The following is a 16,377-nucleotide window of genomic DNA, read 5'->3' as shown; positions in this document are numbered from 1 at the left end:
TTCCAATTTCCACTAAAATTTTTATGTCTGACTTTCATGTTCTTCACCAATCAACTCTTATCACCTCAACTCCCTCTCTAACTAACAATTTTCTTTTTCAGTCTGGTTGTAGATTTCAGTCTATCTTGAACACTCAAATTTAGAACTACTCACCATTTTATTTATCAGTCTAATTCCTGAGATAATTGTAGAATCACAATCAATGAATTTTCTGTTCATTACTCAGACTATTTAACCAAATGTTACAAATCTTCTGGCCCTCCCTTTCATTATGGTGACTAGAAACATGGACCATCGTCTACATCCAGGACCTTTTACTGACAAAAGTAAAAGCTCATTACAGCCCTCAGGCCTATATTTTTCTTTAGGTTGTATAGTCTTGGAATTATATCCTAACGTTGTTGACATCACTTTGGAAAATCATGTCTAGTTCACCATGCTTTTTTGGTCAACTGTTAAGAGTAGTTATGAAACTACTTACTAATGCCTTTTCCTTGTTCAAATTCTGAACTTCTTAGTACCCCAACTGTCATATTTAATCAAAGTGCAGAGAAAAAGGGGAGGAAACATACCACAATGTTCACTGCATGTGTAGCTCCAGGTAATGGGACTATGACTGATTTAAATTTATTTTGAACCTTAAACTTTTTTCATAAGTACATACCATTTTTCTAATTAGAGAAACACAAGCCTCATTATGTATTTCATGTATATACATAGACAAGGATGAGACCAAGACCTAATACAGAATTAGTCTAAGGCAATAAGTGCTATTATTTCCAAGTTCTTAGTTCTATGAGTTGAAAGTTTTTCTTCTGCCAGTTTCATCCTCCAATTAATTTTCCATGATCTTTCTTTCACACAAATTTCATCTTTGTTTAAAACACTTCCATGACTACCATGAACACGATTTATGGATTAAAACCAACTATTTTAAGGCATGCAAAGTCTTCCATGTTATGGTTCCTGTTCATTTTCCCAACCTGTCCCTGGCATCTAGGCTTCATCAGACTGTCTTAGCTTTTTTTTTTTTTTTTTTTTGATATACAGTATGATTTCATGGGTCTATGCTCATGCCTTTCCTCCTGCTTTTTTCACCCCTGTCTACTTGGCATACTGTCAAGATAATGGTTCAACATAATCCCATATTTAATGTTTACTGGACATCCACAAGGGAACTTTTCTTTCTTGCCTTCCTCCTTCCTTCCTATCTTCTTTCTTTCCTCCATTGTATTTGGACATTACTGTAATATTACTATTTTATTAATTACTTATATACACTAGATTGAACCTATTTTTTCAGCTTCCTTTTTTAAAATGTATTTTCTATTGACATATAGTCAGTTTACAATGTTGTGTCAATTTCTGGTGTATAGCATAATACTTCAGCCATACATGAACATACATATATTTGTTTTCATATTTTTTCACCACAAGTTACTACAAGGTGTTGAATATAGTTCCCTGTGCTATACAGTATGAACTTGTTGTTTATTTTATGTATATTAGTTAGTATCTGCATCTCTTGAACTCCCAATTTATTCCTTCCCACTCCTTTCCCCTGGTAACCCTAAGTTTGTTTTCTATGTCTGTGAGCCTGTTTCTGTTTTGTAAATAAATTTATCTTTTTTTTTTAGATTCCACATATAAGTGATATCATATGGTATTTTTCTTTCTCTTTCTGGCTTAATTCTCTTAGAATGATGATCTATAAACAAGCATTTCTCCAACAAAGACATACAAATGACCAATGGGCACATGAAAAAATGCTCAATATTGCTAATTATCAGAGAAATGCAAATCAAAACTACGGTGAGGTATCACCTTGCGCTAGTCAGAATGGCCATCATTCAAAAGTCCACAAATGGTAAATGCTGGAGAGGATGTGGAGAAAAGGGAACCTCCTGCACTGTTGATGGGAATGTAGTTTGGTGCAGCTGTTATTTTTTTCAGTTTTCTATCTCCAGGAGCTGTAAAGTAGTCTGGCTTCACAGAATGTTTAAACATGAATACATTAAGTATTTTTTAAAAAAACCCTCACCCCATCCCTAATTCTAGCACTCATCCTGTGCAGTGGAGTTTTCAATCTCTACGCCATTCTTTGTCATCTTTTCCATTGGCATTAAAGGCTAAATGAATCAATTTCAACTCAAGTTGAGACACAAATGTTCAAGTTTTGAGAACAACAGTTTAACAACTAAAAAAAAAACTTGACTAAAGAAGAGTATTCTTATTAAAATCAATGTTTACCATTGTTTTATATATTTCTTACAAATTGAAAAATTAAGAGGGGATAGAAATATGGAAATAGGCTACTTTGCTCTAGTTGTGTTTTAGTTAATATTACTGATTGCTTTAAAATTTTGAACACAGAATAATGCAATAGTAAGAATGTAATACACTACTTTACCAACTCAAAAAAGCACAATGTAGAAAGATTTATTCTATATTTGTGGGGAAAAGCTTATTCTGGGGTCCTTTTTACTCTGTGTGATTTCCATGATCTTTTTCCAAGCAGAAATTGGCAGGTCTAGTCTTCAGTTTCTTTGAGAATTCAAAAGGTCTTTCAAGGCAAAGCAAGCATCACACTGAATACAAGCAAAAACCTTTGACCCTTTGCATTGTTAGAAAGTTGCTACCCTTTAGGGTAAGTGATATTCCTGAGATTGTCCATTCTGTCTAGGTCAGTCTATTCAGCTGCATAAGCAATTCCTTTGACAGATGAGTGGTTTTCCACAGCACTAGCATTATTTCAGCAGGAGAAGGTAGTGTTTGGTGTGTTGCAATTTGTATTACATGTCCACAGAACATCTGTGGACATTACCTTGGGGGGAGGGCTTAAGAGAAGGAGGAGTTGTGGCTGAAGACATTTAATGACAGAATGAATGGAAATTCAAAGATCACTGTGCAGTCAGCCTTAAACACCTGGCTGCACCCACCTCCCCCAGCTTTCTTCCACATTAATTAAAACATTTTATAACAAAATTCTCCTAAAAATATATGTAATTTGATTTAATTTTAGTCATAAATCAACATCTTCAAAATGACGAGGATTTTGACAGTCTGTAAAGTGGTGAAGACACTGAAGACAGGTTTCAGCTTAACCAATGTGACTGCGTATCATCAATGGAAATTCTCAAGACCTGGCATCAGGCTCCTTTCTGTCAAGGTAATATTCCCATTTTCATTGTTCCCAATAAAATTGTATGGGTGTAGTTTAGGATGAAGCAAAGGTGTCACTCACAAAGCAAAAACATAGTTCTGAACTGCTAACTTATTAATATTTGCCTTGCTAGAAAACCTGTAGATTTAGCAAATGCTCATTTTTATCTGTTCTGAGTAAAATTATGACGATTTTCACTTAATGTAAAGACAGGTCACTATCCCTGTGAATATGTAAAATGTAAATATTCTATCTAAAAACAAATATTTTTAAAGGCATTAGGGCTCAGACTGTGCCCAGACACTGTTGTTCACAGTTTGCATTCAAACATGGACTTGCTTATATGTGCGTGACCCATATCACAGTAGATACTGTGTTAAGCCCCTGTTCTGTGTTGGCTCACTGTAAAGTCTTCTGGGAAAAAAATTTTGGAAGGAAAATCTCTCCATAATTTTGATATTTGCACATCATCATATAGACACTGCCTTTGCTTTTTCCTTTTTCCTCTTAGCCCTTCTTTGAAAAGGACAAATTTATAATTTTTAGTTTGCAGATTAAGACACTGAGGCAATTAGCAGCTGATAATTCTTTCTCTCCAAGTGTATTTATTCACTAAGGAGCAGGTCCAGGAAGAGAACATTGAGTGCTCTCCCCCCTGCCCCCACCACTGAGTTATGAAATTCCAGTAGGAACTGCTGTTCCTTCCGATACCTTTATGAAGGCATTTATTACCAGAGAAGTCCAAAATTACTCCAAGAGAACTTTGCCAATGAAAATTGTCTTTAGTGAATATAAAATTTAAGTAATCACAGTAGGTTTAAATATATTGCTTCTATAGTAGTAGTAAGAGCTGCAAAAAAGTGAAGTTAAGAAAAAAAAAACAACCAACCAACCTCTATCCATTGATGTAATGATAGGTCCTAATAGTTTTGTGTGTTCTGCTTGTACTTTGTGTGCTCAGTGGGTTGATCAAAAATCCTTCAGATACTCTCTCCCAGCTTCTATTGCTTGGGGTGCTCAAGTGAGGATTCAATGATTTTAGCCCGAATGATATCTGCAGGGCGAAGCAATGCCCATAGATTTTTGTGACCTCCACTGACAGGAGTGGGAAAGAAACAGGAGTTAAAAAAAAAAAAAGGAAGAAAGAGAGAGACAGAAAGAGAAAGGAGATATGAAGGAGGAGTTAAAGTGAGGGGAGAGAGAAAAAGAAAAAAAGAGAGAGAGAGAGGAGAGATCTCTCAGGAGAAAGTATAAGAAACTATCATTTTAAGTTAAGAAGACCAGGAACAACAATTTTCTTGGATTCAGTTGAATTGAAACAAGAGAGCCAGAAAGGAGATATGTTCTAAGCCATCATCAAAGATACAGTGACTACATCTATGAGGGTGAATATTTGGTTTCAGTTTAGTGCTAGTAATATCTCAAGGGTACTCATATGTCACTTCAGAGAGAATAGATAGCGATGAAAATAATATTACCTAACGCTAGAAGGGTCTTCTGAGGCTTCAAAGTTGTGTCCCGTGGAATAGCTTTTTCATCTCACAAAAACAGGTAGACAGGGTTAGGTGTATCTCAGTCAGACACCAGAGACGGAGAAACTGAGCGACTACTTAAAGTGGCATAGATGTGACTGAGATTAGAAGCCAATTCTCCACTGTTGTAGTTAGCACTCTCTACAACCACAACTACAACAAAATGGCTTAATTATGTGGATGGACCACTGTGAAAGTAGTTCTTCCAGCTCATGGTGGCAGATCTGTTTTAAGGGTCTGCCAAAGTTCACAGCTAAGAATGACAAATTTGTAGGAGAAATAAGCCATCATTTCATAGTGTAAAAGCCATTACTCACAATCAATCATTTCTGGCCAAAGTTTTGGAGGAATGCCAGGCATGAAAAATACAAGTTCTTGAACTTCATAATAGTGAATTAAAATTCTATACAGCAGTCTGAAAGAACGTGTGTTATTATTCACTTATTTTGATACAGCCCTCTATCTACTATTTTTCATGCCCTTTTTTTTTTCATGAAGTATAGTTGATTTATAATGTCATGTTAGTTTCTGGTGTACAGATTGGTGAGTCAGTTGTACTTATATATGTATTCTTTTTCATTATAGGTATTACAAGCTATTGAATATAGTTTCCTGTGCTACACAGTAGGACCTTGTTGTTTATCTATGTAGTATGTGTATGTAGTAGTTTGTACCTGCTAATGCCAAACTCCTAATTTATCCCTCTCCTCCTCCCCTTCTTTTTGGAAATCATAAGTTTATTTTCTATGTCTGTGAGTCTGTTTCTGTTTTATAATAAGTTCCTTTGTCTCGTTTTTTAGATTCTACATATAAGTGATATATGAGATTTGCCTTCCTCTGACTTATTTCACTTAGTATGATGATCTCTAGGTCATCCATGTTGCTGCAAGTGGCATTATTTTATTCTTTTTTATGGATAAGTAGTATTCCATTCTCTGTGTATATCACATTGTCTTTATCCAGTCATCTGTCGATGGACATTTAGGCTGTTTCCATATCTTGGCTATTGTTAATTGTGCTGCTATGAACATCGGGGTGCATGTATCTTTTCTAATTAGAGTTTTCGTCTTTTCCGGATATATGCCCAGGAGCAGGATTGCTGCATCACATGATAACTCTATTTTTAGTTTTTAAAGAAATCTCCATACCATGCCTTCACTTTTAAAACTCAACTCTCTTAGAAAGATATATTTAAACTTACTCTTTTTTATAAGGGCACCCTACTTTAAAGATAGTTACAGTCATGAAGATATAGATACATATGATCAGCAAAGGGCAGTGAGAACAGTCACTAAAGGTTATTAGTATTATAGCCAGTTATAGATAGTAAATGGATCATGGAAGTTACCTGTATTTGGATCTCTAAGCATTGCACTGCAGATTGGTTGACTTTTCAATGTAATTGGAGGTCACTTTCTTCTCCCCTTGGCAATGGACAAAGAGTGGGTTTGACGACAGCAGTGACGCACTTGAACTCTTATGTGGCCCTTCCTCAGGTATTTTGGCCCTTCCTCAGGTATTTGTTTGTAGCTAATATTTATATAGAGTGTACCTTGCCAATAGACACAGCTGTATTTAGCTTGTAAGGAAGAGAAAGAACTTCAAGGTACTTTACATGTTAAAGGAATTTGATATCAAGGGTATAATCAACCCTCATAAACTATGAAAGTTTTAGAGGCCGCAATCTTTCTTTATTAGTACTGAAAATGTTCAGTGCTCATTACTACATTCAGCCAGCTATAGTTGTGCAGTGGAAAACACACTGTACAGGAATAAAAACAGCTAGATTCTAACCTCTCTTATACATTTGTCAGTGCTCTAAACTTGACCAAGTCACATATTCTCTTTGAATCTAAATTTTATCATCTGTAGCATGAAAACAATTCTTGATTTATGCCAAGAATTGTGTGACCATCATACATGATAAGTGCTTAGAAATCTCTAAAATACTTTAAAAGCAAAAACTGGGTGCTTGAAAAATATTCTCTTCTGTACCTTTTAGTAGAAGGACTTAATAGAGAGATCAGAGTCTCTTCATGCTTTCATGGACTACAAATTATTACAATGACAAGATATCTGATAAAAATTCTCAAATATTTATAATGATGATTTTTTAACCTTTGCTTTAATATCAAATCTATCTCTAGGAAGATATTGCTGATAATGAATTAGACTCAAGGACTATGTTGCAAAGCATCTTTTTGTTTTTTTTTTTTTACACTAAGAATTCAGTTCTGAAAGTCAGAATATACATCCTAATATCTATGTATCTATGTATCTATGTATCTATCTATTTATCTATCTATCTATTTATTTAACAAATAAACATGAAGCTTCTATCCTGGGAGTGTATAGGGAGAATAATAAGTGGAAATAAATGAATAAGTGGATAGTCTGACTGCAGGAAACTTACAAATTAAAAAAAAAATTCTTGAGTGCACAAGTCTTGGAAAGTCACCAAGACTAAATAGTTTTATTTTTACTTGCAAATGAATTTAGAAATCAAAGGTATTAAGTTGAAAAGGTTAAGTTCCCTACGAATAGAAAAGGATTCAGTAAGTGCTGCTTCTAACATTAATCCATTTATTTTTAAAGATGGTGACCTGTGTTACAATTAAGCCAGGAACCTAACAGTCCAAGTGTCCTTCTCTCTGGCACTTCAGATGCGATAAGCCCCAGGAATCATTACTCCCTTTGAAGGGCTTTAATTTTGTGAGGTATTGTATTCTGATTCCAACACAGAAGTAGCTGTTAGCTCAGCCTTGAGGACTATTGTCATTTGATTAGAAATTAGCAGCTTCAAAAATTCCCACAATTAGAATCATTAGTTATATTGTAGTAGCTTTAAAGACATTCACAGGACGTAGAGTTCACTATTACGTTGAAACCTCTTTGTACATATTAGAGGTGGGGCAGGGAGAGGTTTATTACACATTCTCAAGAATAATTATTGTATTAGACTTTTACTACATATAGATGCATTTCAGAGCTGGGTTTCATCCATGATAATCCAGATCTTTGAAATGATAAATTGTGTTCCAATCCCCAATGAGTTGTTGCAGAATCAGTTTGGATTATTAACAACTTTACGTATTTTTGGTGGACGATATTTCATTAACTGGGAGGTGGTCTCTCTCTCGAGCACTTTTGTTTATGTACTCTACCTTTTATAACCCTCTTTTTTAAAAGTATAGACTTGTACGTTTGTCACCAACAATGTCTTGACGTTTTGAGCTTCTTGTCGTGAAACACTTGAAAAAGCTGCAGTTGAACAGGACCTAGACTAGGGTAGGGGAATGAGACACCTAGGGTACAACATGGAAGGAGGCTCTCACTACCAGGCCATGGCGTGCTTCTTTTGACGCTGTGCCCGGGGCAGCTCACTCGCTTCACCCTAGTCCCAGCCCTGGGTCGGAAGCTAAGAATTCTGGCTGGGAAATGCCAAAGGAACTGGTGCTGGTCTTGGTCTCATGCATTCCTCTTCTGCTGGTGGCGGCTTGTGTTTCTATTTGACACTGCTTAGCTGGACTTACTTATAGTTTAAAGGTAAATTTAGATCCTACTGCTGTGGAAACAGAGAACATTTTTCTGCTCTTACATCTTCACTAGACTTTCTTCATATTCCTGACTTGTACCAAAGGTTGGAGGTTGTAGTAGAGAGTTTCTAATATCTCCTGGGCAATGGTCATACCAGAGCTCACTTCATGGCTTCAGGAATTTGCTATGCAAGACTGAATGCCCTTGATGTGACCAATATTTCCTAGGGTCTCTACAATGACTGAGGACTGAAGAAAGCTACATGGGCCAGGCTCAGACTTGGTGTTGGACTGCTCCAGGATCCTAGGAATCCCAGCTTACACCTGATTTTCTTCATCTGCTCTAAATGAATTCAAGTCATGAAACTATTTTCAAGGCTCCTCTATTCTTTCCCTTTTTTCAACTTAGTAAATACTGATCTTTTAAATTTCATAGGGAGGTCATTGGCTAACGTGAGGTTCTTACAAATGAATCAATAGAGTTGCTGTATCACTAAGAATTTTACTAAATAATTTTTTTTCTATGATGTAAAACTAAATATAAGAACATAAAAATGTATAACCATAAAGTAAAAATTTAGCTTACAATATTAAAGATCTCTCCTAGATTCAGAACAATTTACCTCATAGCATATGCCCATTAAGTACTTGTTAATAAACGTACACTTTAGAAGTGTATCTTGGGGTGGAATTTTTCTGAAACTATATTTTATTTATAATAAGAAACATAACTAGAATAAAAATTAAGTAATCTGACTCAAATTTAGTGAATTTGGCTCATTTTTTAAAAAAAAGTCTAGAATATAGAAGTATTCAAGTAAATTAACCTTGTAATTTTTTTTCCTCCAACACTGGCTTATGTTTAACCAAAGGCAGATGACTTAATATGAACTTAGGATGTTGTAAGGCTATTAACTAAAGATGTTGTAAGGCTTAATTGATTACTGCTGTTACAGTACTTTGAAATCCTGAAGTGTTAGGCATTGTAACTTCAGAGAAGTCTCATTAAATATTATAGGCATAACAAATTGTGCTGTAATTCTGAATTTTAAGTATCCACATTTTGAAAGTATTAACTCCAAGAATGAAAAATAAGATTTCATTTACCAATAAAGAGCACTTCAAGATTTTAACTTTTTACCATGTTATCTATATAATAATAAACAAAAATAAATTCTGGCTTTAAGTGTCCTGCCTTCTAAAGCTCGGTTCAGGTTTATTTTATTTCTTAAGAGGATGAGTACCGACATGAACTAATAGCAAGGAAACCTCAGGTAAACAAGAAATCAAATATATTATATAGCTTTAGGCCTTGGTGAAAATGCAAATAGACACATGAGGCTTCTTCTTTTTCTGATGTGCAAATAATTTACGTAGACAAATGATTTAACAGCAATAAAGTCAGATTCCCAAAGTAAATAATTTTCATTTCCACTACTAGCTTAAGGGGATTATTGTAGCTATGATGTTTTATATTCAAATCTTTTATGGAACTTACTGCTAAATTAGCTTGAGGCTTTGCATCCAGAACATTTCGCTGGTGAATTCTCACACCTGGGGGAAGAAACAATGCTGTTCTTCCCATTTCACAGCTGTGTAAGTGCTGTAGTGAACACAAGGACACGTGGATATCTGTTTCTGCACACAAAGTGAATATGCATGTAGCAAATGTGGGTAGAATTTTAATTATGCCTTAAACATCATATGGATCTTTTTAATTTGGCATTTTGTTTGTGTGCTTATATGTGTATCTGAAGCCATAGTTGTTTAAATTGGCTTCCGAATGCTCTAAATAGTTTCTCCTGGTGTGATTTTATTTCTTACTTGAGTCCATTTATGTACTGTACTTTATCTCAACACAAAATAATTGGATTTTTCTTTTCTTTTTCTTTCCTACACTTTTTGATTCCATTTTGAAAACAGGTTGTTTAAATCAAAGAATCAGTGAGGATTCCTGCTTTTTATGGCTGTTAGTAATTCTACGAATACAATGTTTTAGGGCAATGCTCTTATGCCATATTTCTTCCATTTCAACCAAAATATTGTCATGTGTTTGTAACAAAACATGCTGTTTTTCAATTTTCGAAATTTTTTTTCTCATATAGTCCTGTAAGCTCCACATATACAAAAATCTAATCTGGTGGGTATTCACCATAAGCAATTTTTGATGGCAGGAAAGTCTTCTTTTGACTTATTTGAACAAAAGAATCCAAAGATAACTGGTTCAAAGTAAAGGATCAGTATTCTCAAAGTTAGTTCAGAATGATGCTGGGATGTGGAACGATAACAGAACAGGTAGATGAGTTTTAATAAGATAACACTCTGTTACTACGCAAAGGAAAACCTAACAACAATAATAAACACTTCTCTGTTTCAAAACTTTTATAGGTTAAATTATTAATTCTGTTCGTATTTGACTGTTACTTCTTAAGACTAAGCCTTCTAAATCAGCTGAGCATAGCACCAGGGACACATTTTCAAAGTTTTTGAAGGGGAGTTTAGCTGTGTGACTCCCATTAATCATTGTTGCATTGTTCTTATCCTGGAAAATGGTTTGAAACAGCTACCTTTTAAAACTTGATCTCAAACTGAGAGTATTAGAGTGTAAAATTCTGGTCATTTATGTGTCTTCCCGTAAAGCTAATTGATCATCTTATGAAATTAAAATAGACCTGTAAATGTTGGTTTACAATGAATTTCAATTTTAAGGAAAAATTAAAAACCCTGAAGAGATATGTTTAGGAAAAATTTCAGATCTACTTGCAGTATCATGTTTTTGTAACATCATTAAAAAATAAAATATTTTTTTATACGGTAAACAGTAGTAGCAACATCTGTAGCTGATAGACCAACAAGTAAATAGAGAATTTATTGGAATTTCTACTTAAATGCAATCTTCCTTACAAAAAATGCATTTTCATCAAAAATTTCTTAGAATTTGTGAAAGAATCCCAAGGCTTTACAAACATGAGAAAGTACAGTATCCAAAGATTGCCAAGTTTGTTTAAAAATTCCTAATTTTTAAGTAATATAAGAATAGGGACCATATAGATATTTATGTAATTCAGCTTAATTTAGAGAAAAATAAAATTGTAAAAGAAAAGATAAAACAGAGTAATTGCATATACACAAGAAAATTCAGTTTTAGCCCATTTAAACATTATGTGTGGAAAAAGCCTACAGTCCTATCATGTTTCTCCTATAAATTTGCAGATAAAAGTAACAGTATTGCTGGGACATAGAGGTTACTAATTTCAAACTTTAATCTTCAAACTCAGTTAAAGTCATTAAGAAATGCAATTTTTGACTACTTATTTTATAACCTGATTGGCTCCCAGATCCACAATGTTTGTATGCTCGAGGCTAAACGAAGTCAAACTATGAATATAAACTAGTTTTAATGTATTTTCCTTGCTATCCATATTGTTTATAAATCCTAGGCCTCTTTTTTTTTTTTTTTTTTTTTTTTTTTGGAGAAGTGGAGGCTGGTTTGTATGTTTTGCAAACATAACTACATGAATAGGAGAAAAATATAATTCTGAAGAGGTACAGAAAATGTCAGTAATTACAGATACAATTTAAACATTGCTTCAAGGTCAATCAAGAGGCTTTTAGAAGGTATAGAGAAATCTGTGTGTGTGTGTGTGTGTTTGTGAATTTTATTTAAGTAACTGCAAACTGAACTTGTGCTTATTGCCTCCCCACAAGGTGAATGTCTACTCTTGAACATTTAACAACTTGAGGTACCATTAGCTTTGACTAAGGACCTTGGCTAACATTTATGTGCTGTGCTAAATTCATTCAAAGTTTAGAATAGTTCCTATGTTATAGGAATACATGAAGAAAGGAAACCATCCACATGTCCTGCAATGTTCTACATGCATCTAGTAGTTTCCAAGTTAGAATCCCAATAAATAGCAAAACTTCCTTTCTTGAGGCTCTCCAAAACCTTTGGATTCTTATCCAGACTTACTTGGTTTATGTGTCTGTCTTGAGTTGAGTTCTCTAAATGTAGACACTGAGATGGTGTTTAGGGAGTTGGATATTTATTAGAGATAACTTCAGTGGAGGGAAAGTTCAGGAAGCAGGATTAGGCAGAGATGAAGTATATTGTGATGCAGGTTTGACAAAGCCTCGGTCAACCTGATAGAAAGCTCCTGTACATCAGAGTGTTGGGCCCAAATCTTTACATCCCAGCCTGGAGCAGCCATCTGGTATGGGTGTGGGCTACTCCAGGGAGGGCCGGGCAGTTCTCTGCAGCCGAGGTAGACTCTGAAGGAATTGATAGCTTGTGGCTGTCTACTGACCTCACTCCTTGCAGCAGGGTGCAGTCCTTCCTGGAAGGGAACTGAGAAGACCATCTCCATGTCCATAGCAACTTTGGTCCTAACAGTCTGGAAAGCTTGGGAACTCAAGGGCCTGGAGCCAGTGTGGAGAGTTCTCAAAACCTTCTGGTTCTCTTTAGAGTATAGGTTATAATTAATTACTTGATATTTTGCTCTGACAATTTACAGATTTACAGATGGGTAATTCTTGTTTGACCTGGGCATGTTGGAGCTTACCTGGTGGTAGTTTTGAATTAAAGTTCTTACAAGTAAATTTAAGCGCAATTTGTGACTGAATTATCCCCATTCAAAAAAAAAAAAACTGGAAAGCAGAAATGGAAGTAAGCTTAGAAAAAGAAAATGGGTAGTATATAACTCAGTTTATGCTGCAGTGTTCTACACGACAGCTCCAAGGGAGGGGCTGTAGTAGCGTGGTGAAGCGTTGTGGGTTCCAGTCCCATTGATTAGGTTCATAAACAGCTACTTCTCCACTTACTAGTGGGATGATCTTGACTACACTAAGCCTCCGTTAGCTTTACTCCAAAATGGAGGGCTTAATTTTACCTAATTCGGTGTTTTGTTTTGTTTTGTGAGGATTAGAGGAGAAAGTCCCTCATTAGCTTGAGAGACAGTGCCTAGCACATTCGTGGTAACTATTATTGATGATGTTTTAGGGACAGAGCCAAAGTAGAGTTTTCAGTGAGAGCAATCTGCTCCCAAGGCATATTTTTCCAACATAACTTCCTAATTCCTTCTAAAATAAGATACTGTTCTCAGAACAGTAGAAATTTGTCACTTAAATCTATATACACAGTTTATTTGTGCAACTGCATGTAGACTTTCATAAGCATAGGTAATGGCATGCAATTTGGTTTATGTCTTAAAGGGTCTCATTAAAGCAATGCCAAAGGGTAGAAATAGGACAGTCACAGGTCAGTCTACTTCTATAAGGCATGCTTAAGAAATGTTAATGCTTTTTTCCCCCCCAAAATAAGGATTATTCCAGAATTTAAAAATAAAATAAAACAAAATGGCAGGTGCTTTAACATATGAAGTCAAACTAGAGAAAAAACAGAAGTATACATGCTATCTTTACTCTTCTCAAAATTAATTATATAAATATTTATTGAGTGCCAAGCATGTGTCAGCATTATGTGTAAACCTCAACAACAATAATAGAAATATAGCAGCCTCAGTTTTGTTAGGTGGCGATAAAAATGGATAAATTATTAGTTGTAAACTATTTGTGAATTTAGTATAGAAATGGAATATTATAAGTATGAGACTGTATCAAACAAACAAATTCTCTACTAGCATGTGATGGGCATTTTAGATGAAAAATAAAGGGAGAAAAGGGAATGGTTGGGTTATATATGCTGAATACAGCTTTATTTATTTTGCCCAATGATGGAAGACTAGATTTCTATTAACATAAGATAATAGAATTTTATTTTATTGTGGTAAGAGCACTTAACATGCAATCTACCCTCTTAACAAGTTCTTAAGTGTACAATACAGTCATGTTAACTACAGGGACAATGTGGTACAGCAAATCACTAGAACTTACTTATCCTGAACAACTGAAATTTTATGTCCATTGATTAGCAGCTCCTCATTACCCCCTACTCCTAGTCCCTGGCAACTACAATTCTCTCTGATTCTATGGGTTTGACTATTTTAGATACCTCATATAGATGAAATAATGCAGTATTTGTCCTTTTGTGACTGGCTTATTTCACTTAGCATAATGTCCTCAGGGTTCATTTATGTTGTCATATATGGCAGGGTTTCCTTCCTTTTTTAAGGCTGAATAATATTCTATGGCATATATATGCCAAATTTTCTTTATCTATTCATCCACTGATAGACATTTAGGTTGTTTTCATATTTTGGCTATTTTGTGAATATTTCTGTGATGAACATTGGAGTGCTAATATCTATTTGAGATCCTGATTTCAATTCTTTGGATAAATATCCAGAGGTAAGATTGCTGGATCAAATAGTAGTTCCAATTTTAAATTTTTTGAGAAATCTACATACTGTTTTCCATCATTTTGCATTCCCATCACCATTGGAATTATTTTTAATTAGATTAATAATTATCTAAGTAACTTTATTACCTAGCCTGTAGGCCTAGATGTGATTTGAAAATTTTACTCCCAAGAGATGTTAGGAAAAGATGCCAAAGGGAGAGAAACTGAAACTAATATCTTACTATTAGAATTAATATGTTTGGATTTGAAAGATTTGTAAGACTAACCACTACTAGAAAAATATTGAATTGGAAATCTGTGTTTTAGAAAAAGAGTTCAATCAAAAATAAAATGATTAAATTATTTTTAAAATGTGGTAAAAAGTAAATATTATATCAAGTATGAAGTGAAAAAAAATAAATGCTTAATGTTTTCAGTATTAAAAGAAATGGGGAAGAAGCATATAGGATAAGAGAGTATATATGCTTTTATTTTTTCTGTTGTAACTTTTCCTCTTTCACTGAATTCATCATTTAATAATTTAACAGTGCTCTGCTAAATAGTAGATTATCTGACTAAATTAATTTGACTAAAGTGTGAACAAAGCTTAATGATGATGTAATAGCTTTAAAAAAGGAATTGCTGTGCTCACTCACATCTCTATTTGGTGGAATGTGGAAGAGGGCATATTGTTGAACCAGGTGTTCTTTATTTCCTTAACTAGTTTCCCAGAAAATAAATCACATGGAATTAAATACAGCTATAAATTGCCCATTGCTCCTCACATTTGTGAACAAAGCCTAAGAGGAATAGTTAAAATACAACTGGACCAAAGCAGGAGTGTAATTTGCAAGCCAGCTGTGTCTCAGAGAAACAAAAGAAGAATTATGCAGCATCTTTGCCACCTAATAGCCATTCATTCATTCATTCATTCATCCATTCATTCAACCAATCAGTATTTGCTCTCTTTCTACTAATGGTAGGATTTTAAGAGTGATAATCAATCACACCCCTTCCTCAACCTCTAAATTTAGAATGAGTTGAGAAACAAGACATAGTACTCAAATAGAGAGAAATATGAATATCAGCTTTACTACCGTTCAAGCTATTTGGAAAACAGGGCCTAGATCTGTAACCAAATGGGCTTCTTAGAACTCCATTCTCTGAGTCAAATGCATTTGCTCCCAAGCTGCAGACTTCCCACTTTGATGTGCAACTGAGAACAGGTTTCTTTGGAAAGAGAGTTAAGAAGAGTTGAGACAATCTTGCTCAATTCCATTTCCCAAAGTCACCAGTCACATCTGTTAGTTACCTCTCTTTTGTGGACCCAAGGTTAAATGATCTTTCCAGAGCCCCTGAAGGTTAACTTTGTGGGCCACGGTATGAATTCAGAGAGGTGCAAAATGGTTTCCACAACCACCCACGAGGTACCAGATGCTGTGCTATGTGCTGGTGATCCTGTGTTGGACAGAGAAGGTAGGGTCTCTGTCCTTGATGCTGTCTGGTATTGACTATAATCTTATTGTCACATCATATACTTGGATATAGGGAAGTAAATTATAAGTGCCAATTTTTACCTAACCTTAACTTTAGAAGTGATAAGTCCTTCAGTGCCTGTCTAGTTAATGTACAAAGATGACCAGCTTGAGTTTCTAGAAGAGAGGGTAAGATGGAAGGTTAAGGACCTGGGCATACCTGAGTCATTACGCCTAGTGGTCTTCAAGGTTTGTTTTTCTGACAGTCTCCAAAGACATTGCAGAACTGACCTTTAAAACACAACAGTTGATGAAGAGTGTACAACCCAAACACAAACTAAGCAAACAAAGAAACAAACCAAAAAATAAGTGA

The 16,377-nt window shown here is 34.9% G+C and overlaps 1 protein-coding gene across 1 annotated transcript in view; it reads left to right on the top strand.

Moving 5' to 3' along the window:
- The first annotated feature begins 2,886 nt into the window (after nt 1-2,886).
- The window catches only part of CPS1 (carbamoyl-phosphate synthase 1), a 124,109-nt gene continuing 110,618 nt past the window's right edge, over nt 2,887-16,377 (top strand). The window contains 1 exon segment of the mRNA XM_032479946.1: nt 2,887-3,169. Coding sequence (XP_032335837.1) covers nt 3,044-3,169 — 126 coding nt within the window. The 5' untranslated portion in view covers nt 2,887-3,043.

Source organism: Camelus ferus, chromosome 5 (genome assembly GCF_009834535.1).
Source record: "Camelus ferus isolate YT-003-E chromosome 5, BCGSAC_Cfer_1.0, whole genome shotgun sequence".
NCBI lineage: Eukaryota > Metazoa > Chordata > Mammalia > Artiodactyla > Camelidae > Camelus > Camelus ferus.
Note: the sequence above shows the minus strand (reverse complement) of the source record. Positions and strands in the feature narration are given on the sequence as shown.